This window comes from Camelus bactrianus, chromosome 1, assembly GCF_048773025.1.
Source record: "Camelus bactrianus isolate YW-2024 breed Bactrian camel chromosome 1, ASM4877302v1, whole genome shotgun sequence".
NCBI lineage: Eukaryota > Metazoa > Chordata > Mammalia > Artiodactyla > Camelidae > Camelus > Camelus bactrianus.
The window spans coordinates 59,012,000-59,039,619 of NC_133539.1; the positions used below are offsets into that span (position 1 = coordinate 59,012,000).

At 50.0% G+C, this 27,620-nt stretch overlaps 1 protein-coding gene across 4 annotated transcripts in view; it reads right to left on the reverse strand.

Moving 5' to 3' along the window:
- Positions 1 to 27,620, reverse strand: part of MYLK (myosin light chain kinase) — a 173,618-nt gene that overhangs the window by 11,787 nt on the left and 134,211 nt on the right. For all 4 annotated transcript variants that reach the window (XM_045507222.2, XM_045507221.2, XM_045507223.2 and 1 more), the window contains 7 exons: positions 25,887 to 26,189; positions 18,514 to 18,546; positions 18,323 to 18,416; positions 16,824 to 17,027; positions 10,565 to 10,782; positions 8,414 to 8,537; positions 1,054 to 1,206 (listed from right to left, as the gene is read on the reverse strand). In XM_045507222.2, coding sequence (XP_045363178.2) covers positions 1,054 to 1,206; positions 8,414 to 8,537; positions 10,565 to 10,782; positions 16,824 to 17,027; positions 18,323 to 18,416; positions 18,514 to 18,546; positions 25,887 to 26,189 — 1,129 coding nt within the window. The remainder of the gene's footprint in view (positions 1 to 1,053; positions 1,207 to 8,413; positions 8,538 to 10,564; positions 10,783 to 16,823; positions 17,028 to 18,322; positions 18,417 to 18,513; positions 18,547 to 25,886; positions 26,190 to 27,620) is intronic.

Genomic DNA, 27,620 nt, shown 5'->3' on the forward strand with positions numbered 1-27,620 from the left:
ACCTAGGCCACAGTCACCTGGTGTATGTGGAGCCTCCTGCCTGTCCGTGGGGTCGGGCTGTCCCTTCCCTTCACAGCCTCTGGCACACCACCCATTTCAACAGCACCTTCTGGGGAAAAGCTTAGAGCTGCTCCCTATCACCAAATACAACTCCTTGGGGCCCCTGGAGCCAGGCCCGGCCTCATCTGTCCCCACCTGACACCCAGGCTGCTGCCTTCCCGTGGGGCAGGCTAGCCCTCCCTGCACACGCACAGCCCCTCCCAGCTTCCTGCTTTCATCCAGCTGCTTCCTCTCACCAGGGAATTCTGTCCAGCCACACATAGGACCCCCTCCAGCCTCTCCTCCTCTGCAGCTCCAACCTGCGTCCTGCTCTCACTGAAATATTCACCAGGTATGCCTGACCTTTCCTCACAGCCTTCGGCCTCTCACTGTGCACAGCTGTTTTACACAGTCACACAGCTCCAGGCAGCCCCGGAAGGTGGAGGCGGGGAACCTCATAATCTGTACCGTTGTGGGTAGGGGGACAGTGACAGAGCTGGGAGGTGGCTGGGCCCAGTGGCCTGGGATCACAACCTAACTCTGGCCACTGGTGGAAGTTACCTGGCCATACTCAGGCAGACAGTTCTTACACAATATAAATATGAAACAAACATCCAGCCAGAATAGTCTAGGAGTATGTTCAGGACCCACAAATAGGGTATGTTCCCTGCAACCCCAGAAGGGGGGCTAAGGTTTCAGCAGGGCTACTACAGGCCACAGCTGTATGTGGAAAGTAAAATGGGCTGTTGTTGTTCACACAAGCTGCCCCTCTCCCTTAACACTCAGTCAAGTAAGTGTTGCTTTTCAAGTGAGGTTTCTGTGAATCTAAAGACCAGAGAGTGTGGCACCCAGAGCAGGGGCTGAGGAAGACCCCTTCCCTGGCCCTCACACTCGTAATGCCCAGCCTCCCCTCCTCAGGTGAGGAGGGGCCCACGAAAGGGAAAGGAAATCCAGCCTCTGGACCCTGGTCTAGGCAAGAGGGCAGCTGAAGAGACTGAAATCTCAACTCATTACTTCATATCTTTCTTCAGCAAATTGCTGATAAAATCCTTGGCATCATCAGAGATCTCATCAAAGGCCTCGTCGTCGAAGTCCCAGGTGGCTGAGGTGACGTTGGCTAAGGTCTCGTTATCGTTGTCACCCATGAAGGGGGAGAGTCCGCTGACCCTGGGAGATGAGACAGGAGAGCAGTGAGAGGGGCAGGCAGTGGGGAGGGCCCCCGGGAGGGTCCCCCCTCAGGGGAGTGCTCACTGAGGTCAGACGGGGGGGCACCCCCAAAGCCCTTGCGCCTGCCACTCCTCCCACCTGCAAGAGAAGAGGGCATGGCCGCAGGCTTTGGTGGCCCAGCCTCTCAGTGGCTCACTGTATTTTTGGGTTTCGCCTGCCTGTTGACACCACCTGCCTGTGAAGCTGAGGCAGAATGCATTTTCTTTAGTTTCCCACTTCCACACAGCAGAGCAGGGCCCTCCTCCCTGTCTTCTGTTATTCCCGGATGCCCAGGCTGGAACTTCACCCCGCAGAACCTTCTCCAAGGTCCCTGGGGTGGGGGCGGGGTGGGGGGAACCCCTTCCTGCTGGTGCTCCCACCCCCCTGCGGCACAGTCGCGTGGCACAGCACTCATCCCTGAGCCCTCCAGCCCACTGCCTCCCGTCTCTCACCCTCGCACCCTCAGCAGCCCCAGGCGTGCTCAGCAAGGGCGTGCACGTGAGCAGATCTGGAGTCCGTGGTGTGAGTCTGGTGTTCAGCAACACTTGAGTTCAATGTGCCTGAGGCATTTAAGCCAAACCAGAGAGCTTCCCTAAGAGGGACCATGGTCTGTTCATCCCCTGGGTGACCTTGGACAATTCCCCTGACCTCTCTGTGTCAGCTTCCTCCTCTTCACCACTCCCACCTCTCCCTGTTCTCCTCCTATGACCTCATCATCATGACAGCAGACATTCATCAGACATTTACACTGGGCCACGCATGGGGCAGAGAGCCAAAGGAGATTAACTCATTCAGCGTTAACACCACGCTATAACGCAGGTAACTCATTACTCCGTTTAATAGATAAGGAAACTAAGGCACTAAGTGGGGTTAAATCACTTGCCCAAGGATTTGCAGCCAGTGAGTCTGTTTCTTAACTGCTACTTTGTACCATCATGCCTGCGAAGATGAAGTAAATCACAGCACACAGCACCAGCAGGAGGCCTGGTCGCAGTCAGGAGCTCGGGCCCTGACCAGAGCTATTCTACAGTTCTGTACACAGCTCACCCCGACTGCCTCACCAGTCTGTGATCTCGAGAATGACTCGTTTACCAAAGCTTAAGCCAAATAAAATTTGGAAGGTGAAGCATCTCATAGCTGAATAAAACTGACTACTGATTTACTAGCCTCACCTCTCACCTCGGGGCACCTCATCTTCACACCAACCATCCAGTCCACCACTCACCCTGACCTAGGGCACGCCTCATGGGTGTTAGAAGGACCCTACTCTTGGTTTAATGCTCTGCTGCCATCATCTTGAAATTCTTAATAATGTTTGCACAAGTCACCCCACCTTTTAATTTTGCACTGGGCCCTGTCCCCACCTGAGCCCCACGAGTTGGATCTAGGGCCCTCATGCCATTGACCTTCCAAGTTAAGGTTTCACATCACTCACATCCCTTTCCCCAAATCCATCATCATAAACAGTAATGCAAACCCTTCAGGAGCTGTTTTGACATTCAAGAGGCCTCTGCTTATGACATCCACCCTGTCCCTGGAAACTAAATTTTGGAAAACAAAATCCACTGAAGTATTGCAAGGAAACCTTGCCATGGGGAGGGATGCCCTCGTGAAAATCTTCATTAAAAAAAAAAAGCTTTTTCAGTGTGAATTACCTCACCATAATCAACGTATTTGTGCTTTTGAGTCATAGGATTTTGTAGATGACATTGAAGTGCGTTAAAGCAAGATGCCGATTTATGTTTTGAGAAGGCGTAGAGATAATCATTCTCAGTCAGTCACAGCACAATGAGGGGAGGGTGGGACCTTACCAGTCCTGAGTCTGTGCTGTTAAATGCTACTCCTCTCCCCTCTCTGGGCCTTGGTGTCCCCTCATACACCAAGGGTGCTGGGCTAGAATTCCTAGGGGCTCCCAGCTTTCCCGTCTCTTTCCTAGTCCCATCAAGAAGCAGCCTGACTCTTGCTTGTCAGCTACATGCTTCCTTCTGTCTTTGCATTTTCCACTTGAAACCCAGGGGGAACATCCTGCAGCATTCTGAAAGATTGCAGGAAAAGCAAACAACCCTGCTGTGGAATGCTGAAAGGTCTCCTTCTGTAAACCTCCTTTCCTAATTAGGAACTGTAATCCTGCAAAGATAGGGCTTAATCTCTGTGATGTTCGGTAGGCTGGGGAGAGCCTCCTCGCCTCTGGCCTCTGGCAGTCCTCCTTCCTGGCAGCCCATTCATCTCAAATACCCCGAGCCTCCTCTCCTGCCTGAGCGCCCCTAGCCTCCCCCTGATAAAGAGTACATCTCTAAAACAAAAGTTGCAAAATACGCAGAGCACAATAATGAAGACACTGTTCAAATTTTAGTTTCTTGGTAGTAGGATTTTGCAGAATTTTTTAAAAAACTTTCTTTTTTGGACTTTATTGTTAGAATTTGCCTAACTATCCCGTATGGTTGTGAGACAGGGAGGGGACAGGGCACAGCCATTAAAGGAATAACACAGCAATTAACACCAGAATGGTGAAAGATTCAACCCCTAGCAGGGCTTAAGGCTCAAGATGGAGGGAGATCTGACTTCTAGCAGACTGTTAGCTTCATTATACGGGTGTTGTAATATATTAACATGGTGAATAACATGCCCACAGGCACCATGATAGTCCCAAGGCTAGCCACAAGAGGTCAAAGAGTGGGAAATGGCCAACTTCCTGGGAATCCCAGCCCCTTCCCCAGGCTAGTTAGACTAGTCCTTCCACTTATTAGCATATGAAGCCACTAAGCCCATAAAAACTGGCAACACTGCGCTTTGTGGTACGCCAACTGTAATATATTAACATGGTGAATAACAAGCCCACGGGCACCATCACAGTCCCAAGGCCGCAGCTCCCTCTCTCTCCCTCTTCAGAGACGGCCCCTCCTCTGTCTATGGAGTGTGTACCTACTTTTACTCTAATCTGAGCCCCCAAACCCCACACCTCGTGGCCTTTCTCTCACCTTTTGACGTATCTCTAAATCAATCTACCTTTACTCAACTGTGGCTCGCTCTTGAATTCATTCCTGCGTGAAGCCAAGGACACACACTTGGTGGGGCATGTCCCAGGGGCTCAACCGAAGCCTGGGACATGGCCCTCCTCATGCCCCACATCGTTTTTCCTGCATCAGTTGGGTTGTTCAACTCAATCAACAGACATACTAACCTTAGCATTAAAAACGTGACTATTCACCTCTTTTCCTAGTCTTACCTAGTTTTTAACTGAAGGGGATCAGTGTATACCACCCCAAAATATGAACTTGGGCTTAAGGATTGTCTTGAACTGAAGGCAGTTAACTCTTTGCCCTCCCAAAGGACAGAAATTTCTCTTTGTTAAGGTGACATAAAGTTCCATTTTTTCCATTTGTCCATTCTCTTACCAGGAAGGAGAAAAAGGCTCACCTGCATATCAAACCAGGCTAAACAGTCTCTATTTAGCCTACATTTCCCAGTCATCTTATCACAATTTGCCCCCTCCAGAAGCTCCAAACCCCTTTTCCTTTCTCTAGTTATTTCTGTACAATTTATCTCTATTTGTTAAAATAGTAAGACCCAAATTTTAAATGTGCCTTGAGTCACATTTCTTTGTGAATTCCTATGCACATGTCCATAATGAAATCTGTTTTCATTAATCTATCTTCTGTCAGTTTGATTTGCAGGCCCCCAAGTACTGAACATAGGAAAGCAGAGGAAAGTTTTTTCCTCTCCCAAATAACCAATTTTGTGTCTCTTTTTACAAAATTGTAATCAGTGTGGGCAAGTTCTTGGATGCTCTTTTTCTTCACTTGACATTGTCTTTCACAAGTGTATACAGACTTCATGTTAATTTTTAATGGTCAGATGTTGGTCTTTGTGCTGATGAGTCACAAAGGGAATGGCTGCAAGGTGTTCAAATTTCTTAACTCTTAGTCTCTTACTGCAGCCTAACCTCACCAGGGAATCAGACGCAGGGGCCTGTTCTCCTTGCAGGACAGAACATCAGGAGAGAGAAGGCAGAAGTGCCTTTTGGACTACACTTTCTCTATAGTGTTTTTCAAGCAGCAGATGACCCCATGGCATGAACGGCCAGCAAAGGGGACCACACATCTGCCAGCAGAACTACTGAAGGCTTAGGAAGGGGTTAGTCATTTACCCCATTTTAGCCTTGAGATATTCATTCCCTGGTGTGGTGGGAAGATTGAGAGGGCTGGGCAGGTCCCACAGGAAGAGCTGGGTATTGTTTGGGCAGTGACCTGGGAAACAGATTCAGGGTTCAGTCATGTTAACCACAGCCCAAGTCCCTGCAGGTGGTGCCTGGGCCTGGTGTGGGTGTAGGGTGCCTGGAGGTAGCAGGAGCTGGAATCAGAGAGAATGTCTGGGCTCAGCAGCTGAGAGGGCAGGGGCAGCCCTGGGTGGAGCTACCAGACCCCTCTGAAAAGCTGTGTAGACTCCAAACCCGAGTAGACTAGGGCCCTGATGCTTGGGCATTGGGACTTCTCCCCAGCTCATGGAGATGCTGTCCCCAGAAGGAGACTCCAGATGGGGCTACCAGACCCCTCTGAAAAGCTGTGTAGACTCCAAACCCGAGTAGACTAGGGCCCTGATGCTTGGGCATTGGGACTTCTCCCCAGCTCATGGAGATGCTGACCCCAGAAGGAGACTCCAGACTCCAGACTCCACCCTGGCTCTCTGGACCATGGTGCACGCTCACAAATGAGCTGAAATGGGAAGTCTGCTGCTGAGTCCAGCAGGGAGATGGTAGGGAGGAGAAAGTATAGGCGAGGAGGCTTGGGAGAAGGGAGAGAGAGAAGGAATTCTGGAGCAGGGCTGAGGGAAGGGCACAAAGAAGGGTTCTGGTGTCCCCACAGGCAGTAAGGGAACACCAAGTCCTCAGGAAATGGGGGGAGGGAGATAGAAAAGGAGGTGGGGCTTAGAATGTCTTCACAATTGCACTGAAGTGTGGCCTGGAGTGCCCCATCCTCTCTCCTCCTGCCAGAAACCAAATGGAGAGTGCAAACACCAGGAGTCTCCAGCAGAGTCATGAAATCTATCTCCCTTCAGAATCGGGGTGAGAGGGTAGGGGCCCCACCACCCTGCCTGCTGCATCTCTGCCCTGTGTGGGAAACCCGGGCGGGCAGTGGGGCCAGGTCTCTGGAGCCAGGACAGGATCTGCCCTGATCTCTCTGAGGGTTTGAGAAGGAGTTCCTTCAGCAAAGTCAGAACAACCTACGGGACAAAGCTGGTCGCTTAGGAGGTGCTCACTAAATATGTGCTGAGTGATAAATCTGCTATCACCTGTACCCCCAACTCCCCATCTCTCACTGGCCCCACAAAGGAGATGGGGGGGTCCTCTGGTACAAACACAGAAGGTGGCCCTGACAAGGACTGCCAGACAGACAGCCAAGCTCCAAAGAGAGGGACAGAGGGTGCAGGGGGCTTCCAGCAGTGGCCCCAGAATTCTGCACAGCAGGGGCTGAGAGGAAGCAACTACCTGGTTCCAACTTCTGTTTTTCACACCACATGCTCTGCTGAGAGCCCTGCTTAGGGAGGGGGACTCCCAGATCTCAATCCCCACTGTAAGAGCAGTGGGAAAAGTCTCAGAGGGCAGATCAGCCCACAGTGGTGGGCGCAGGAGCCAGGACACTGGAGAGGCTGCGCAGGGCTGACCCGTTTCTGTCACCCCTGCTGCTCACCTGCCTCCCACACACACCTCTCCCCTGTTCTCACATCCCTGTCCAGATGCCTTCAAGCTGGTGCCCCATGCATCAAAAGTATTTTCTCTCCATTTCAAAATGCCCTTCCCTATTTCTAGGTCTTAGCCATAAAAGTAATCTAGCGAACAATGTAACATGCTATCCAAATTACTATGTTCCTCCACCTAAAAGAATTTTTATTTTAAAATAAAGTGCTTTTATGACCCAGTAATTCTAATTCTAGATTATACAGCCAACAGAAATGCATAAAGATATTCACTGAAACACGTGCACCAGAATACTCACAATACCCTAAACTGGAATCTAGTCAAAAGCCCATCAACGCAGAATGGATCAATAACCTGGGTGATGGTCACACAGTGGAACACTACACAGCACTGACAATGAACAGCCTACAACCACACACAGTGATATGAATGGGGCTCACAAACAATATGGAGCAAAAGAAGTCAGACACGTCCTCCTGTATGATTTCGTTTATATAAAGTTCAAGAACAGGCGAACATGGTGCATGACATCAGAACGGGGATATGGTTACCCCTGGGGCAGTAACCTGAGCCGGGCACTGTGGGCCAGGTAGTGTGTGGTTTCTGGTCTGGGTAAAGGTGTGATCACTGTGCAGATTCACTGAGTGTCTAGACACTGCTCTGACCCTGACCCAGAGGGAGATCAGTTGCCCTAGTTTGTCCAGGATGATCCTCACTTCAGCCCTGAAAGTCTCATATCCTGGGAAACCCGTCAGTGCTGGATGGGCTGGGACAGCTAGTCACCCTCTGGGACTGTAGGAAGTGGGCGGCCACATGGGCTTCCCTGATCCCAGAGACTTCAGTGCCAAATGAAGAGTGAATCCCTGCCACACCCCACTCCCAGGTTTGTTCTGAGGCTCAAACAAGAACTCACGTGAACATCCGTGGCCGCTATAATTCCTATCCTACCGCAGTGGGAAAGCCAATGGACACAGTAAGGCGAGTCTCCTTGATGGCTACAGGGGGACCCAGGGACCAAGCCGGTGCATAGGGCAGCTGCGTCTGAACAGAGGGCGCTGACCAAAGACTGTCTCTCAAGAGTCAGGTGTCTCTCCCGGGGGAAGACCCGGCATGAGCACCACCCAGCCTGAGGCAGCCAGGAGAGGTTTCTCTCTAGACCCACGAACACAAGTAAAGGTAAATCACACGTAAGAGCCACATTCTTGCCCTTCTGATCAAAGGCCCCAGGCTGGAAGGCGTCAGGGATGGTAAGGGGCCCAGAATGGGGATCTTGGTGTGTGGAGCTGGACGCTCCTACAGAAGTGTGACATTGGGCTGGAAACGTCACCGGGAGCACAGGAGCAAGGAAGGGCAGCGGGGAAGGGGTGGGAGACTGCCATTCTCTGCCTCCGGTGGGCTCCCCATCAGGACCCACCCTGGCCCCTTCAATGTCAGGGCAGCCTGGGGACCCTTCTCCGCATGCCCGAGACTCACAGGATGTAGCAGATGACCCCGATGCTCCACATGTCTGTGGCATAGCCGATGGGCTCGTAGTTGATCACTTCAGGTGCCACGAACTCCGGGGTGCCAAAGAGGACCTTCAGAGACCCTGCATTTTCTGCAACCAGGATGGAGAGAGATCAATCACCAGAACATCCCCGAGCCAACCTGAGGTGAGCAGATGCCCAGGCGGGACACAGGCAAGACTGGCCCTCAGCTGCTCTTCCCTTGAAGGACAGCCTCCTCGTGGAACAAGTGCATCGCCACACCTCATGCTCACCTCAAATGTCTCGGGTGCGGTCGGGGGTGGGGGGAGAGTCCCTTACAGCCCTGCCCCAAACGGCCTTCCCTGTGTGTCTCTCCCATGAGTTCTCTGAGGTGGGGACTCTGACTTGTGCTTGACAGTGATCTTCCCATTCATTATGTCCTATGTACCCTGCTGCCTGCTTTACAAGGACTTTCCTATTTAATACTCTTGCTGGCCCTAAGTGGGAGGATTAGCCTCACCCCCCTGAGGAGGAAATGGAGGCCCAGGGAAGTGGAGTGATTTGCCCACCCAGTTAATGGAGGTCAGGACCTAAACCCAGGTGGTCCGAATCCTGAGCCTGGTTCTACCAACTCCACTCCACCGCCTCTCCACGTGTACCCTCACGTCTCGCCTCCCAGGAGCTGCTGGGAGGTTAGTCGGGGAAAATCTTAACCCCATTGTGGTGCCTCTGAGCCATAAAGGACCAAAGATGTGGAGCAGTTTGCACATAGGTACCAGCTCCCGGAGGATGCCATCAGCGAAGGGGGTGTACACCTTTGGCCTGTGGGGTGCATCTGGTCTTGTTTACCTACAGAGTCCACAGCAAATGTCCTAAGACAAAGCTTTTAACACCATCAGACGTGGACACTCTGCTCCCACTCTAACCTGAGCCCTTCCTGCTCCATGTGAACCCTCACGTTCACTGGTGTCTCGTGGACACCACTGTCCCCACACAGCCTCTCACCAAGGGAGCCTGTGTGTTGTGTTCCTTAGGCTCCGACACCGTCAGCTCCTGAGGCCGGCGCTGCCCTGCTGTTTGAACTGTCAGAGGTTCCTGCATGAGGCAGGCCCTGAAAACCAGCTGTTGCCCCCACACCAGGCCTCCAGCAGGAGAGAGTAGGCAGGTGTCTTCCTCAGCATCCGGGTGCGACCACCAGGCAAGCTGTGGCCTAGCAGGACCTCACTCCCTCACCTTCCTCCTTGTGGCACACTTGGTCTCAACCAGGATGGGGTGTCCTGGGGGGAGATTTACCAGGGGCATTCGCTCCCCGCTGGGCAGTGAAAGAAAGGCCAGCTCGTGCCAGCCCTCGGGACCCTTGTTGGCAGGGCAGTCGTCAGGAGGTGGAGGGTGAGGTTGTTTCCTCAGTAACTGAGACACCCCAAGAGCCACATGGGCGGGTGGATGTAGGCAGTGTGTGAGGCAGACGATCACCCACCAAAATGACTCCAGGGCTGGGAACGAAGCCCCAGCTGCCTTCTCCATCACACCCTGCCCCCTGCAAGTGCAGGAACAGCGGAGATGCTTCAGAGAACCCGGAAGGGGACCCAGGTCCTGATTCCACCCCAGCTCATGGTGGGACTTGGTGGCCAAAGCTACTGTAAGCCTCAGTTTCCTGGTCTAGAAACTGGGGCTCATAACTCTGCCCTGCCTACCTCCCGGGGTTGCTGTGAGAATCAAGTAAGTGAAAGTATGTGACAGTGCTCTGGAAGCTATAATAGAATGCAAATGCAAGGAGAAACCGTCATCAAAATGTTTTGTTGCTGAAGGCACCAGAGTGAAAATAATAACAACAACAACAACAATAATAATAATAAGTAGCTAACACCTACGTAGTACTTACTATGTACAAGGCACTGCTCTCTTCACTCCACCTATCTATATTATCTCCTTTGATCCCCCTGCCAACTCTATGAGATGGGTACTGCTACTCTCCCATTTTACAGGTAAGAAATTTGAGACGCAGGTTCACACAGCTGGTGAGTGGGAGAGGCAGTCTCCACGGTCTCCGATCTTTGCTCTAATCCAGTGCATTCCCTCTGGCACCCAGTGTGCGGACCACAAACAGCACAGCCCCTGCCGCCACCCGAGGGTGACAACAGAGGTGGACTGGCCTTACCCAGCCTCCTGGCCAGACCGAAGTCGATGAGCTTGATCCTGGCGCCTGTCTTGTTGACACACATGATGTTCTCGGGCTTGAGGTCCAGGTGGACGATGCCCTGCTTGTGGATGTACTCCACCCCCTCCGAGATCTGCCTCATGTACTTGATGCATTCGCGCTCAGTCAGCTCAAAGTCCTCATCGATGATGCGCTCGAACAGCTCACCCCCAGACACGCTGTGTGGACAGAAGGGGGCGCTCAGACCGCAAGATCAGGGAGTCTGGGCGGGCAGGGAGTCTGGCCGAGGGCAGGCTGTTGTATGTAGGCTGGTATCACAGGCAGGGCAACAAAGCCCAGGATATGGGGGTGCCCGGCACTTCCTGAAGCTTCCTGAGTCCCAGGCCACTGCCCCGTTACGCTGGTCTTTCATTGTGTGAGGAGGGCTCAGGCCTCCTGGTTTCCTGCTTGGGGGACTCTGCCTGTGCCCACTAAGCTTTGAGGGGATTCAGGGAAGCATCTGGGTTGGGCTGTTTCAGAGGTGGTCATGAACTGAGAGATCCAGACACGATCTCCTTAGCAACAAGGGCAACTGCCCGGCAGCCTCTCTCCCCCAAATGACTATAGATGTAAGGGATCATCCTGTACACCAGCCATGTCTTCTAGTCATAAAGAATCAAAGCTTAAAAATACAGTACCCATGAGCATCTGTTTTGCATAGCCAGAAACAGAAGAGTATCTTCAATAATAAGGAGCCTCAGCACATTTTCTGTGTCATTGGCTGTAACCTATTATACTGACAGTTGTGGTCAGTTTGCTTCCTCCGGCTAGGCCTGTAGCACCAGTTTACTCCTTCCAGCCATAACAAACTTGTCTTGCCTGCTCCCCTGCCCAGGCTGGGAGTGTAGCTATACATCCTTCTTGTCTGGATAGAATTTGGATACTGGCCATGGTGGTTCTGGGGCCCACTGGGCATCTCTTGCTAAGGATTGGCCCAGAGGCAACAGCCAGCCAGCACACTACCCTTCAGTGCAAATGCACGGCCTCACCACCTGGGTCACAGGATCCTTTCTGCTCCCCAGTCCCAGCCCTCTGACCCACCTTCCTTGCTCACTGTGCAGGAAGTTTAAAGTATCTCCTTGGTAACTCATGCAGCATTCAGACATCAGTAAGCTCTTTCTTATAACAGCCTGTAGATCCACCAGCTGAACAAGTCTGGATGGGCTTTGTTCTGGGCCTGCTCTCTTCTAAGGGGAGCCATCAGGAAGAAGGGGAAGAGCTAAGTTTGAATCCTGTCTCTGTGTGATGTTGTGCAAGTTACTTAACCTTTCTGAGGCCCAGTTTCCTCACCTGTCCCTACATCATAGTAGTTAGGAGTGAGTGTCAGCATCGTGCCTGACACACAGCAGGTACTCAGCACACATTAATTATCAGCTGACAACCTGCAGCGGACCAAGTGGATCTTGTTACCAACCCCTGAGAGATGCACCATGGGGCCAGGCACAGCACAGCCTCTGTAGGCCTCCATCACCACAGGACAAATGACAAACACTTTCACTTCTGGGAGGGCTGAGCTGGGAAAGGGCAGTCTGTGCCAGTGGCCGCTGAGAGGTGCTGGAACTGACGCTTTAGAACCAACCGAGAAGGAAGGCCCTGGGTGGTCAGCAGGTGGCGCCCCTGTCCTCAAGCCGCCAACCCTACTGCTCTCCACGCGGCTCCCAGTCAAATTCTAAACCCCGTTCCCAGGTCTAAGGACATTCTTAACATCTCTGAGCCCCAGTTTCCTCATCTGTAAGGTGCAGATAAAATCAGCACCACTTCATAGGACTGCTGGGAAGACTGAGTGAGTTAATACAGGTAAAGTGCTTAGAAAAGAGCCTGGCACATAGTAATTACTCAATAATGTTAATTATCTTTTCTTTTCTTTCTTTCCTTTTCTTTCTTTTCTTTCTTTCTTTCTTTCTTTCTTTCTCTTTCTTTCTTTCTTTCTTTCTTTCTTTCTTTCTTTCTTTCTTTCTTTCTTTCTTTCTTTCTTTCTTTCTTTCTTTCTTTCTTTCTTTCCTCCCTTCCTTCCTCCCTTCCTTCCTCTCTTCCTCTCTTTCTTTCTTTCCCTTCCTTCCTTCCTTCCTTCCTTCCTTCCTTTCTTTCTTTCTTTCTTTCTTTCTTTCTTTCTTTCTTTCTTTCTTTCTTTCTTTCTTTCTTTCTTTCTTTCTTTCTTTCTTTCTTTCCTTCTTTCTTTCCTTCTTTCTTTCTCTTTTTTGAAGAACTAGTGGGGTCTCTTGTTGAAAACATAGACTCCCAAGCTCCTCCCCTAGAGATTTTGATTTAGAAAATTTTGGAAGGGTCTGTGAGCCATATTTTTAACAAGTACCCCAGATCATTCTTAACATCAGACAAGTTTGACAAATATTGGCTAACTCAGTTACCGCCCCTGAGAGGCCAGCTGAAATTCATGTCCTCTGAGAAATCATTCCTGATTTCACCATATGATCTATCCCTGCCTGGGTTCCCACAGCCTTGCCTCCGCACTTTCTGTATCAAGTCTACCTTGCCTTAAAGTTGTTTGTGAGCATGTCTGGAAAAGGTCTGGCTCATCTCTGGACACTTATCTACACCTGGCAATATCTGGCACAGGCAAGGTGCCCCCAAGTGTTTGGTTTTAAATTTAAAATATTCTGAAAAAAGCAAGCAACCATTTTTTTTTCAGTGCCCTTGGGAACGTCTGAGGCAATGAGTGGCAGAAATCCCAGCCACGGAGATAACTACTGCTGTACTTCTAGAGGTAACTTGTTCAACAGAGGTTCAAATAGGTTCAAACCTATTCAAATCTATTTAATATATTTTGAAGGCTGTTCCTGTGTTCATTTTCTAGGATGGAAGGGTCACACAAACAGAATTAATGTATGTTTCAAAACGCTGAAGACTGTGGGTGCAAAGAAGCTGCCACTCACAGATACGGGATAAAGCCAATGGCCAAAACTGGGCCAGAAGGCATATGCTTAATAAATTAACAGTGATTACGGTACAGGAATTATGCCACAATAAAGGTGTTTAAAAAATAAATTAAAAATAAATTAATTAATTAACAGTGAGTAAGTGAATGAAGGAATAAATGAACACCTATGCCCAAGGTAACCTCATCCCAAGGGACCCATCAAATTCACCCCCTAACTGTAGGCACTGGCCAGCCCTCATTGGCAGCAAGAAGAATGACCATTAAGGGGATTCCACACTCAGACCCTCCACTCCTTGTCTCACAGGGGCTAGCTGGATATTTTTTGATAAATTTTGCTAATGGCAGCACAAAGGTGAGACAGATGATGGATGACTCAGCCTAACTGAACATCTGCTTCAGTGCTCAGGGTCCCACCACCACATGAGGAATGTCCCCAAAGGAGCAGCCTTGACTCTAGGCCAGAAGCCTGCAGGGAACCCTTGTACCAGAGCAACACTATTACATGATGGGGGACTGTCCCATGGTCAGAGGTCAGAAAGGCTGAAGACACATTCATTCCCACTTCTGGCTCTGAGACAGCCGAACTGAAGGCTGGGACCCTGGAATCCATTTTCAGTTTTCTGTATGCCCAGGGACTGTCCTTCTCTTAATCTCAGTTTCTCCGTCAAACAAGGAGAATAGCAAATTGTATTGCCGAAAGCCAGCCTTTACCCCCTCAGTGGCCAGGTCTGTTTCAGATGGAGTATAAGTCTGTCCCTCCTTCTTTGGTGGAGTTCCTATCCAGGGGCAAGCTCCTTACCCAAGTGCAGGAGAACCCTCTGGCATCTGTGCATGTAAGACACTTCTGTCCACGGGGGAGGCGTGGGGTGGAGGGATGAAAGCCAGACCAGCTGAAGCCTTCTTATGTTTTCTCCCAGCATTTTCCATCCAGCTTGCCAACTCTCAGTTCCAAGCTAAGTATGGTATTCTGCCCACTGGTGCTGCTGCCTGGCCTTACCCTGGCTTCATTGCCTCCTACCCCTCCCGCACCCTCTCACGAACTTGCTCAAGGTTTGACTCCCAAAGAGAAGACATTTCTTCACATGTCCCCACACGCCCACACTGCCTGGACCAAGCAACCTATTCTATAATACATGTGAAAAGCTGCGTCCCCGGGCTACCATGAGGGTATTATGAGTGAGGCCACAGACAGTGGGCTAAATCTTCCCTAGAAGCAGGCAGGTCAGTTTGAATTTGAGGCTGGAAACTGATTCTAAGATACGAATGGAGATTTTCTTTGAATCTGTGTAAAAGTCCCACAGAATTGCAGGATTCTAGAACCAAAAGGGAGCCTAATGCAAACACCTCTTCTCACTGGAAGGATTTAATAATTACAAAATCACAGCTCAACAGTAATAGAAGCTGACCCCCAGTCTCCTGAACAGCAGGATTTGTTCCATACATCTAGTTGGGTGTTAAAATGCTTACATAATAATTTTAAGTGGAAAAAAAACCAGGATACAAAAAAAAAAAGTCATTGCATCACAGTCCTAAGAATGACTTCCAATTGCAGAGCCCTGTGCCTGACACGCATTATTCCATCTAATCCTCACATTATTCATGGGGTGGTTTATAGCCTCCTTTTACAGATAATAAAACTAACTAGCCTGGCACAGTTGGGTAACTTATTCAAGATCGTGCAACAAGTGGCAGAGCGGGGATTGAAGTGAGGTTTACCAGACTCAAGTCTGTGCTTTTAACCAAGACTGCTTTTCCTCAGGAACATAGACTGAAGGGAAACACACCAAAATATTCACAGAGTGAGGGGAGAGAGTCCCTAGTAAAGCTGGGGATGCCTCACTGGCCTCACCTTTCTTGGGAAAGAACCCCAAGATTTTGACAGAATCCCCTTCAAATTCCTAAGATGCCTGAGGCTTGGGATGAGCAATTCAAGGATGCTGAAGGCAATTTCACAACATCTCTAAAGCTTTCAAATGCACATCCCCTTTGATCCAGCAGTCCCACACTTCTGGGAATTTATCCCACAGACATACACAGGCATGAGAGAAAAGATGTACGGACTAGGTTCCAAATACTGCTTGTTTGCAAAAGCAACAGCCTGGAAACCACCGAAGCCCCTCTCAAAAGAAGACTGAATAAACTGTGGTCTGTGAGTGCGATGAAATGCCAGGGAGCAGGGAGAATGAGCAAGCCCGCTAGCTACTGATACAGGACTCCTTCCAAGAGAAGCTGTTGAACGAAAAGAAGCCAAGTCTAGAATAGTGAGTGCGAGTTATCTCTGGGTTAAAAGGTGGGAAAATATGAATATGAATTACATATACATATAAATAATATATGCTTGTATTTTCATAAAGAAACTTTGGAAGGAGACAAAGAAAACCAGAAAAACTGGTTACCACTGGTGGTGAGAGGAGGTAGGAACGGGGTAAATGGGGGGCAGGGGTAGGGATGGGACTTTTCATTGTGTCTTTTCTTATTTTTTAGATGTGATTGTATCAAAAAAATTTTAAATTCAGATTAAAGAAAGGAAAGGGAATACTTAAAAAAAATATACACTCTGGAGGATGCCTGGTTTAATGACTCCAGTCTGTGCGTTTCTGTGTTTATGTATGTATGTGTGTTTGTGTGCATTTGTGTGTGTGTGTGTATTTGTGGGTGTGTCTGTGTGCATGCTGACCAGCAGCTCAGAGATGAGAGAGGTGGAGGGTTGGAACTAGAAGAAACCTGGGGAAGCCTCGGCTGGAGGTCATCTGATCATCCCCCTGCCTCTGTACAACCCAGCTCAGAAAGTGCTACTCTGGTGGGTGAGAGGTCAAGCGAGAACAAACAAGTGTGGACCAGAGGCATGCAGAACAGAGCAGGAGGATGGGAGCAAGGGTTATAGTCCTGCATTCTGAGCTCCCAGCCCTGGGCCACCTTATCTCTCGCAGACTGCTCAGGAAGTCGCTCTGTCTCTCCTCTTCTACTCAAAAGCCACTTCTAGGTCAGAATGTCCTGAACGAAACCAAGGAGCCTAGGGTTAGCCCTGGGCCTCTCACAGGGAGGTGGGGGTGAGAAGGGGGCAGGGCCCTCAAAGACCTGCCAGTTTGTCACGGAAGTGAGCAGCAGGCTGGGGAACGGGGGTCAGGGCCAGCACTGTGCACAGACCGACTGTTCCCAGGAGTCAGCCCCTGGCCGGTCGGGCTGGTGAGCGTCCTGCGTGTCACACCCCTGCCTGCAGCGCTCTCCATCTTGGGGCAGAGGGCGGCATCTGGACAGTGAGGGAGGCGCATGAGGGGCTCCCGGGCTCACAGAGCCTGGGCGGCCCGGCAGCAGGCCACTCACATTTCCAGGACCATGACGATGTTGGCCTTGTCCTCGAAGGCGTCCACGCACTGGACCAGCTTAGGGTGGTGGAGGCAGTTCATGATGCTGATCTCCTGCCGGATGTTCTCCTTCTCTTTCGCTGAATATGCCTTGAAGAATTTCCCTGCCCAGATTTTTCCAGTTTTCTTTTCTACAAGTCGAAAGACCTGTCCAAATTTCCCACTGCAAATGAAAGGGGGAGGAGAGAAAAGGCAATTTAGCCAAGCTTTCCGCTGAATTGGTTGGCAAGCCTTCACCCGTGGGACACATCTGGCCCACCTCTTTTTATAAATAAAGTTTCACAGGAACACAGCCTTGCCCCTTGGCGTGCAGACTGTCTATGGCTGCTTCTGTGTTTCAGTAGCAGAGCAGTAGTTGCAGCGTAGACCGAATGGCCCACAAAACCTAAAATACCCATTATCTGGCCCTTCACAGAAGAAGTTTGCCAGCCCCTGCTCTAGATCAATGGAGTGCATTTCTATTACTCATGAACCTACTCTCCATCACTTGTCAACCTCAGCTGGTGTCCGGCCCCACATGCCCACCCGAACACTGTCCAGTCCTGCTGTTCTTTTAGGACTGTCATCTCCTAAGGCCTAAATCTTGGTGACAGGCTCCTCCTCCTTCCCCCTCAAAGGGACCCATGGTGCCAGGTTAAGGAAGTCCCCCCAACACAGAGAATTTCTGTCTGGTGGCCTTCCTTCTGTGCCACTTCCAGCTCCAGTATCCTGGAGACACTAGGAAGGCCCCTGCTTCCCACTACAGGGAGAGGGGTGGTGGCGTTCCTCCGCCACAGAGCAGGACCCTTGTACAGGATGCTTGAGGTTGGTGTCACTCCTTGATTTCCCATAAACCCACTGGAAATAAGAGCTGAGCCCCATTCTGTTTTCCTCCCTTATCCATGTTCCCCAGGGAGAGAGAGGCAGTGGGAGGCAGACAGCCTTGGCTGCAGCTGCTGAGGGGCACAGCCTGGAGAGGGCTCAGGGTTGGGGTCTGAGCCCACTGGGGTCTCCACAGCCCAGGAAGAGCCCAAGCAAACAGTGCGGATGAGTTCAGGAAGTGAGAGGTGATGACAGGAGGTGTCTGTCAAGGGCGTGCACTTTCCTGAAGCACTAAAGCCAGAATTGTGGAACAGAGAGCACAGATCAGGCTGGACTGACTTCTTTGGATCAAAGGGAATAGGTCCTAAAGACAGGCCAAGACAGGCCAAGTGCCCTGGGTCATGTCCTGTGTGGCAGACAGGGGCACAGAACAGGCAGAGCTGAGCCTGGGGCTCTAGCAGCTCCTAAGATCCCCAGGCAGGCGATGCTTTCATGGGTGCTGACAGGTCAACAACCCCTTCTGGTTCTGCAGGCATCTCAGTTTGGGGAACCTGGCAGAACCCAGGAAAGGACAGAAAGAGGAGGCGTGGAATTTCACCGTGGGGCCTGCGCCACCCTCACCCTGGCGGCCGGAAGGCTGGTTCCCACTCCACTTACGATCCTAGTCTCTCTTCGATGTCATAGAAGTCAGATACTTTTTGTTCAGTATTGACTGTGACGGTCCGGTAATCAACCTCAGGCTCCTTCTCATCTGCAGGGTGGAGGTCAGGGTGAGTACGAGCCATCAGACCCCTCCCTCACCCACCTCCACCCCTCACATCTGCCCAGGAGCAGTGGCCAGCACTCACCGTCATCTGACACCTCCACTTCATCCTTTGGCTCTAGGGGAGAGAGGACACGGGTGATAAGTACTGAAGGCCCATCAAGAGCGAAACACGCTGGGAACCTGTCAGGCCTCAGCCTTCCCAGGCACAAGACCACCAAGCCCAGAGCTCTGGGCTTCACCACAGGGTGGGAGGGTCCTCCCTGCAACAGGGCCACATATACACCGGCAGGCCCTGGCCTCCTCGCCCCACCCAGGCCCCTCCTCCACCAGCTCTCCCCGCCATCCCCTCCTCTCTAGCCTCGTGGTCCCCTAGACAGCCCTTCTTCACATCTCTCCTAGTCCCTCTGACTTTCAGAACCTACACACAGCTGTGACTATCCCTGTCTGCTCCGGTCTAAAAGTCAGCGGCTTATAGTTGTCACTAGTGTCAAATCCATTTATCCATTTACTGAGAACTGCTTCTGGAATTCCAGCCATGTACCAGGTATCCTGCCAGTGATTGTGGGTACACAAAACAAAACACAGATGGCATGATCTTCCTCCTTTCTTGGAGTTTATAATTTGGTTGGAGAGGCAAAAACACATATACTTGAAATACCCATTATGAGTGCTATATAATCAAGCACGTGCTACCACAGTACAAATGGAACAGACAATGGACAAAATGACACAAAGCGGGGCGAGTGTAAAGTCAGACCAGTTTTTCTAGAAGGAGCCCCTGAGTATCATCTTAAAGGAAATGATGGAACACAGCAGGAGGTGGGTGACATCACACAGGAAGCCAGTGAGTGGTAACAAGGTCTGGCGACGAGGGATGGGAGCAGCCCACGCTGGCTGTTCACACAGTTGTGTCAGGAGCAGATTAAGGGACATGAGGGGACAGGCTGGGGTCCAGAGGGACAAACCCACTTCAGAAGTCCAGGCTTTCCTTTGTGCTAGCGTAATTTGTCCCTATAGGACCAATGTGGCTTCTTGACCTTGGCCAAGTGCCTTTCCCTTCCTGGGCCTCAGTCTCCTCGTCTGTGAAAGGAAGGAGCTGTTCTTCCAGGTGATTGCTAGGGTCCCTGGCTAGCTCTGGACGCTTTGTAACATGCTTGGGGCTACTCAGCCGTGATGCGGGCTGTGTCCTGGCTGAGGGTTGGAGCCAAGGGAGGTTTCCTGAAGAGGTAGAAAGAGCAGTGGAAGTCAGAGAGGGAGGACAAGGATTTTTAAAGAGTGTGTGTGTGTGTGTGTGTGTGTGTGTGTGTGTGTGTGTGTGTGTGTGAATAAGGCTCGGGGAAATGGTGTGATTTGCTGAAGCTCACAGCAGAGCAAGACTGAGGAAAGGCAGGGGACGGCACGTGGAAGGAAGACAAGAGCAGCTGCGGTGGAGGGCTTGGTCAGACACTGCCCAGCTGGGAGGGAGGGCTTGCGTGGGAGGGGCTGAGCTTTACAAGCTCTGCAAGCTGAATGCTGGCGATGAAGGTGTGGGTCGGGGACAAGCAGCTTGGAACTGTAGACAGTGAGCCTCTCTGTTAGGCTGAGGGCAGAACAAATTACTGAAACCTAAGCAAACAATCTGAGAAAAGTAACACAGTTCCCATACAAGGTAAGTACTCCGTGCTAGAAAAGAGTTTTGAGAGAGTTTATAAGCACATGACCAGGAGCAAGACAAGCTATGATTTGTTTAGCATTCTTAAAATGCTGTTGATGAAGTTTAGTTAGAAAACTAAACATGAGTGGGACTGGGTGGAATATTTGTCACAGAAAGGACAAAGCCATGGAAAGATAAAAAAGGATGAGATGACGGGGACTCTCGGATTAGTGGTGGGGTTCACAGATATTGCCAGGATGTGAGTTTAACTGATTAAGTCTTCTAAATCACATATTTGACAGTTAAGAGTGACACTGTCAAATTCATAGATGACCAGAATGTACCTAAGGGTAACACACCTGGAAGGCAATAATGGAGTCACATGCTCAGGGAGAGCTGAATCCCTCAGACTTCTGGAGTAATAAGCCCTAGGGTTATCTAGTTAGAACCGAATGTGGGAGCCTGGTTCCTCAACCTACTGCTCTGACCAACAGAATGCTGCCACTGGGGAAATGTGCACTGCCGCAAACAGGTATGAATACTCTGCCCTTGGTAAGAGCCTGCGGTCATGTAATCCTGGAACTCTGGCTGCTGGCAGCCAGGAAGTCTGGATGGACCTGGAGGAGGGACGGGATATTGGAAGGAAGAACTGCTGTATGAAGATGATCAGAAAAGGTTAGTTCTCTCTGGCTGGGAAAGAAGTCTAAAGCTAACACGACCGAAAAAAAAAATCACAATAAGTGATTTTCACAAGGGTGAGATTAGGGTTACGAACTTTTACCAACTAAAGAACTATAACTTGGGAGAACCATTTAGTGTCATACCTCACACAGGGTGAAGCCTGTAGGCATTTGGAACTCACATCTCAAGAGCTACCATAAGAACAATAAACAGGTTCAGGAGATGTTTAGGTGCATTCAACAACGGTATTTCAAACAAGGCTTTAAGGGATAAGGGAAGCAGGAGATTCAAGTCAATTCAATAATCATTAACGGAGCACCTGTGGATGCCAGTCACCAGATGGGGCCTCAGAGACAAAAGAGTAACGATCATAATCACATTTACTGTCAAGGAGGCCCCATTGTCCTGACTGCTGGTGCCCGAGCCGACAGGGGTTCGAGCTGCCTGGACCTTTTTGTTCCTGTGTCCTGGTGTGGAATGACCAGCAGGATGAGAGAGGACAGAGAGGTAGGCTTTCTTGGCCTGGTATCTCTGGGAGGAACTGTCTGTCCTCTCTGAGTGAAAAAGTAGCAGCAATGCTGTGTATGAGGGGCTTTCCAATGACTTAGCCCCCGGGGGCATCTCCCAGGTTGCCAAGAGGGCATGCATTTCTAGAACTGACCTCTCTCCATCACTTTGACATCAGTTAGAAACCGCAGAGCTAGCCTTCATGCCCTCATCCCAAACACCACACCTACCCTCACCTCCCGCCTCTCTCCTTGGCAGTCAAGATGCAGAATGCTTTCCTGATGCTATGGCTGTGGGGAGCCAGCTCAGCCTCAGGGAATCCATGCCCCTCTTCCTGGTCCCTGTTACAGGGCAATTTTTCTCTGTGTGGAAGTCAGACCAAGGCTCCAGGCTGAGAAGTCTCCCTTCCTCCTTTTCCTTCTCGTTTGGCCTCCATTCTATCTGGAGGGAAAATGGCCATGAGAGGAGGAGGAGCCCCAGAGGAGTGGACGAAAGACTGCACTGCAATAGGCAAGCTCTCAGAGCATAAAGGGGTAGTAATAAGACAGGGGGCCACTTGGTTTCCACTTTCCACTGAGGTAGGAGCTGGATTGCAGTAGGAGGGACTTCAATGAAACATTTTTAAAAATTTTACACAGAAAAATCTATGAGCGGAATCTAAAAAAAAAAAAAAAAAAAAAGACACAAATGAACTTATTTACATAGAAAACAAACATGGTTACCGGGGGTAAAGGGAGTGGGAAGGGATAAATTGGGAGTTCAAGATTTGCAGGTACTAACTACTATATATAAAACAGATAAACAAGTTTCTTCTGTATAGCACAGGGAACTACATTCAGTATCTTGTAGTAACCTATAATGAAAAAGAATATGAAAGCGAATATATGCACGTATATGTATGACTGAACTATTATGCTGTACACCAGAAATTGATACAACATTGTCAATTTTGTTGACAATGACTGACCATATTACAATAAATAATTTTTTTTAAAAAGCTATGAGATCCAAGAGCAAGTGGAAGAACTATTTGGAAGACGGTTCTGAGATGTTTCTGCAGACAGATAGGCCGCATCCCTCTGGAGTGGTGTTTGAGAGATGACCAGCTGAGCGCTCTGGCCCTCACACTGCATGTGTGTAGTCGGCTCCCTGGACTGATCTGTCCCTTTGCCCAGCGAGGGGTGCTGCATGCCCAGTGGGTGCTAGAGGGCTCCCCTCCTTGGGGTCGCGCCGGCGCAGCTGCAGCAGCACCAGGTGAGAGGCCGATCTCCGGCCCTTTGCACCCTGTGCCTCTAGGAGTTCTGCACCTCCAACTACCCTCAGGGTTCAAGGAAGCCCCGACTCTGCAAGAAGCTTCTTTCATAGCTGTCTGCTAACAGCGATATAGACTAGAACAGATCAGGCTGAGGAGCAAGGATGGAGCGGATTTAAGAGAGCTGAGTAAATGGAGATCCGGACCTGCCTGGGACGGGGGATGGTGGCTTTGTGGGGGGCTCTGTGCTCTGGTGTGAAGACGTTGCGGTGCAGCCGGTGGGAACCCCGACCCCAGCGACCCCTGCAGTGCCTGGAACACAGGAGGGGTGCAGGGCACTCCGTGTGAGTACAGAGTGAGGGCAGGGATGGAACTGAGAGGTCAGGGCAAAGCCCAAAACTAAAGTCGCTGCAGCAGAGGCAGGAGGGCAGTGGTGGCTGTGGGGAAGGTGAGAGCCAATATAAGCTGGGCTTAAAGGAGGGAAGGTTAATTGGCACTGCCTTTTTGATGATCACCATTCCTCACCTGTGGGGCTCATCAGCGATTCTACAGTTTCTCCTGGGTTTTGCCATAAAGGACCTGGAAGCTCTCCTTTCCAGGTAAGCACATCTCACTGCAATGTTATCTCCTTTTCTGTCACTTTTCCAAGAGGTGGGGAGTTGTCTTCTTGGACAAAGTGATATGCTAAAAACACACACACTGGAACTTGGCTGCCTGTCCTGGCACCCCCGCTCTCAACTGTCTGCTCCCCACTCTGCTCATGCCAAAGGTGCAAGGAGGTGTCAACAGGCAACCAATGGCAGCTACCCTGTTTCTCCCAGCAGACATCTGTGAGCGGCTAATGGGCAGGAACCCCATGAAAGCAGCAAAGAGGCCATGCAGGGCTGTCCCGGGCCCGGATCTATGATCCACGCCCCCACAGCACGCTACAACTCTCAGGAGCTGCCCTGCAGGTATCCCTAGGACTCACTGGGTAAAGGCCCCCAAGACAGGGCGGCACAGGCAGAACTAAATTTGGTGTGTTTTCCATTGGTATCCTCCAAACTTTCTTTCTGAGGCCCTCATTTACTTTGAAAGTAAAGTTTAATATTTGCTTTCTGCCTAATTTTTAAAATTAAAGAGGGGTATCAAACTGTAATGACAATTTCTATACTCATGATGTCTTGGTTATGTGGTGATTTCAGGACCTGTGCCCCATCCAGCTCCTGGTCCTTTAGCTCTCCTCTCTGCCTCACCCCTATAAGCTCTCCTCTCTCCCAGAGCTCTTTCCCTCAGTGTCCCTCCACCTTCTGCCCTGCCCCCAACCTTTCCTCCATCTTAAATCCACAGCACCCTTCTCTTCAAATGAAACTTCTTGAAGTAGTATTTCATACCCTTGGTCTCTCTTTCTTCCATTTATTCCTTAGCCCCAGGGCAACCATTTCCCACCCTGTAGAAACGCTATGGGCTCTGCTCTGAAAGATCACTGCACATCAAAGGGCTAAATCCAAAAAACTTCCTGAGTCCTCATGTCTTTCTTCTTTGCCACTCACTGCTCCCTGTGTTTCTGCAACACGGCTCCCTCCAGCCCCTTCTTGGTTCTCTCCTCTCAGTCCGTTCTTCTGGTTGCACAGGCTCCTTCATTTCTGTGTCAGTGTTGACTTTCTCTACCACCCTCTCCGTGACCTCATGGCTGCCCCTGGCTTCCACTGCCAATTAAATAGCAAAGACCCCCAAATCTGCAGCTCGAGCTTTAACCTTTCTCCTGAGCTCTAGACTCAGCCATCCAACAGTCTGAAGTCACCACCCCCTTGGAGATCCCTCAGACACCTCAACTTAACAGGACGGATACCAGAACTTCCATGTTCTGTGGGACTCCCTGCTGTCTAACCTCCAAGTCACTGGGAGGCAGCCTGACCTTCTCCATCAGTTTAACCAAAGGAGATCAGACACGGGGTCAGACAGCTTTGGGTTTAAGCTTCAACTCATCGTTTAACAAGCTCTGTGACCCTGAGCAAGTAGCTTCACCCCTCTAAACTTCATTTCTCCTATCTGTAAAATGGGGTAAAAACAATATTTACTTCATCGAATTAGATGCATAAAATAATGTGTCAAGTGCTTAACATATAGCATATAGCAAGTGCTTAATATATATTAACCACCATGAATCATAATAAACCTCTAAAGGGCTCTTGAATTTGTGTTTAGTTACCCAAGCCAGGACCCTGGCAGTAATTTTAAACTCTTCTAACATTCTCCCTCAATACTCTACCCCAAAAGCTTCAGTTCTACCTCCTGAGGCTTTAGTTTATGTCTTTAGCATCCCTCTCCTGGACTACATCACAGAGTCCCAGCTGGCATCTCTCTGACTCCAATTTCATCCCCCTCCTCTACTCCAGTGCTTTTCAACTTCCACATGTATATGAATCCCTGGGGGTGGGGGTGGATTATGTTAAAATGAAGGTTCAGAAGGGACTAGGGGAGTTGGGGGCAGAGAGCCTGCATTTCTAACAAGCTCCCAAGATCCCAAGACTGTTGGTCCAGACCACACCTTGAGTTAGCACAGGTCTACTCTTCCACTAACTCTCTTTCTAAAAACACAGATCTAATCATATCAACCCCCTGCCTGAAAACCTTTGAGAACATCACAACTTTACCTACACTGTCCTTTCAGTCTGGCTTCCTCCCGCTCTGTTTCACGTTGCGTGTGCCCTGGCCACACACGAGAGTCTCAAAATGCCATGTGTTTCTATCACTTTGTACCTTGACTCCCACTGTCTCCTCTGAGAGGAATGCCTCTCCCTATCCTCCCTGCCTCTTGGAATCCCATTCTTTTTTCCAAGACTCAGCACAAGTATCACATCTAGGAAGACTTTCCCAACCTTCATGGCAAAATTACTCCTGCTTTTTGCTGTGTCTCCACAATTTTTTATACTGCTAATAACAGGATGTAGCACATCTCATTAGTTAGCTGTCTACACAGCTGCCCCCCTACTTATATTTTAAGCTTCTTGTTTCATCTGTCTTTGCGTCCCAGGAATCTGACACTGAATAGACCCTCAAATATGAGTGCAAGAGGAGGGAAGCGGTGGTGGGGAGGATGTTAGATCTGTAGGTCTACCTGAGCTCCTGCCTTCCCAGACTGTGATCTGATGAACACACCATCGCCCCCTGGTGGCAGTGTACTAAAATTGCTGGTTCAGAGCTTTTTGAAAGATCATGTGGACATCCTTTAAAGCATGGATCACATCACAACCTTGGTAATCAAGATCCCAATAGACTCTACCAGTCATCGCTGATATCTTGCCAGTTCCCCTGTACCCCTCTCCGTACAGGTTTCTGCACACACAAGGTAAGTCACACGCATTTATCGCAAGCCAATGGTGAAGGGGAGGCAGCCTACCCTCAGGTTTCTCTCCCACCGCTGTGAGTTCAGACTCCTGGCTCGGCTCACTGGTTCCATACACGTTGATTGCACGCACGCGGAACTTATACTCTCGGTCAGGCAGCAGATCCTGGACGTTAAAAGAGGTGCTACGGCATGTGGCTAGTTCCGTCCACTTCTTGTCCACTGAGTCCCAGATCTCAACGCTGTAGGACAGTACAGCGCTGCCCCCATCATACGACGAACCATACCAGGACAGGGTCAGCGAGGAGCTACGGATGTCAGAGGCACAAGGCGTGCCTGCTGGGGGGTCCGGCTTGTCTGGGGAGAGAGAAGCACAACATCACCCAACTCTGTTGAATTGCAGGGAGAGCAGGTTTTTGAACTAGCTCTGTTGTTGGAGAGAGGCCTGGAGAGTGGGAGCTGTGGTCCCTGGTCCCAGCTCTCTCTTCCTCATCCACACAATCACACCTGTGTACACACCTGCCTATATGGAAAGCCCCACAAATACCTATTTGCTGGGAAAAAATCCTCTCTTTTGGCTAGTTTCCAGTCTACAAGTCATAATTTCCTGTGCTCTGCCCAAGTCATAAACATATTTCTCAGAGTGAACAAATCTAAGAAGCTGCCCAGAAAGCGTGGACTTCTTCCCATCAAAAATACGTTTTGAGAGAGAGTTCAGTGTGTGTATGTGTGTATGTCTCCTTCAGGCCTGAGGCCAGTGATCTGTGACGTAAGTAGGGGTCAGTCTCCACTTTCTCTGGGACCCGGGAAATGCATGCTCCACTGAGAGGCAGCCCAGCGCAGTGAGCTCTGAAGTCACACGTCTGGGTTTAAACACTCCTCGGCCCCCATTCACTACTTCTTAACCTCTTTGTGCCTCAGTCTCCTTGTCTGTAAAATGTGGATGATAATAACACTGGATTACAGGGCTGTTGGGGGAAGTTCTCAGAAAATCGACTGGCTTGACTAGCCTTTACTGTCATCATTATTGCAGGAGTTTATTTCTAACTTTATAATATATAAAAAGTTACTCCAGCCCTACCTCTTTCATCCTGCTAGGACTGGTATAAAATGAGATAGAGAATTTAAGAAGCAAACCACAGTAGCCAATCACAACCATCCCTGACTAAGGACTGGAAAACGAGCTGAGGACACAGACTAGGAGCAGCCCGTTTGGCCAACCATCTTCCCATTCAGACCAGTAATGCCAAGAACCAGTAAGGCTGCCAACTTCAAGGCAAATCATGGCAGCCAGTTAATGAGGTGCTGGAGTTTTGCCAATTTTGTCAGCTGCTCATCTGAAAAAAATTCTCCAATTTTTCAGATTTAGTCTCTGCTGGTGATTGGCTTAGTTACAGATACCGGTGTTCAGTAACACTCCTCCAAGGCACTGTGAGGTGTATAGTTCCCCAAACTAGCTATGAAAACCATAGTTTTATGCTCTGTGAATTTGTAAGCTGTGTAAATTCCAGCAAATTCCTTAGCTTCCAAGGCTACTTTGTTTGTCTTTTTCATTTGGAAAATGGTGCTAATATATATCTACCTCTTAGGGGTTTTGCAAGCTTCAAATAAACAAACCCAGGTAAAGTACTGAACTCCTACGCTCCTACCCCTCAACAAGGCAGGAAGGCAAAAGAAAATTCCTGCAAATGACCTGAGCAAATGGGAAGAGAAAACCCATTCTGCCTGCATATGTGTGTACATACATCTATATCCACACATACACACACACACACCTATACACACATA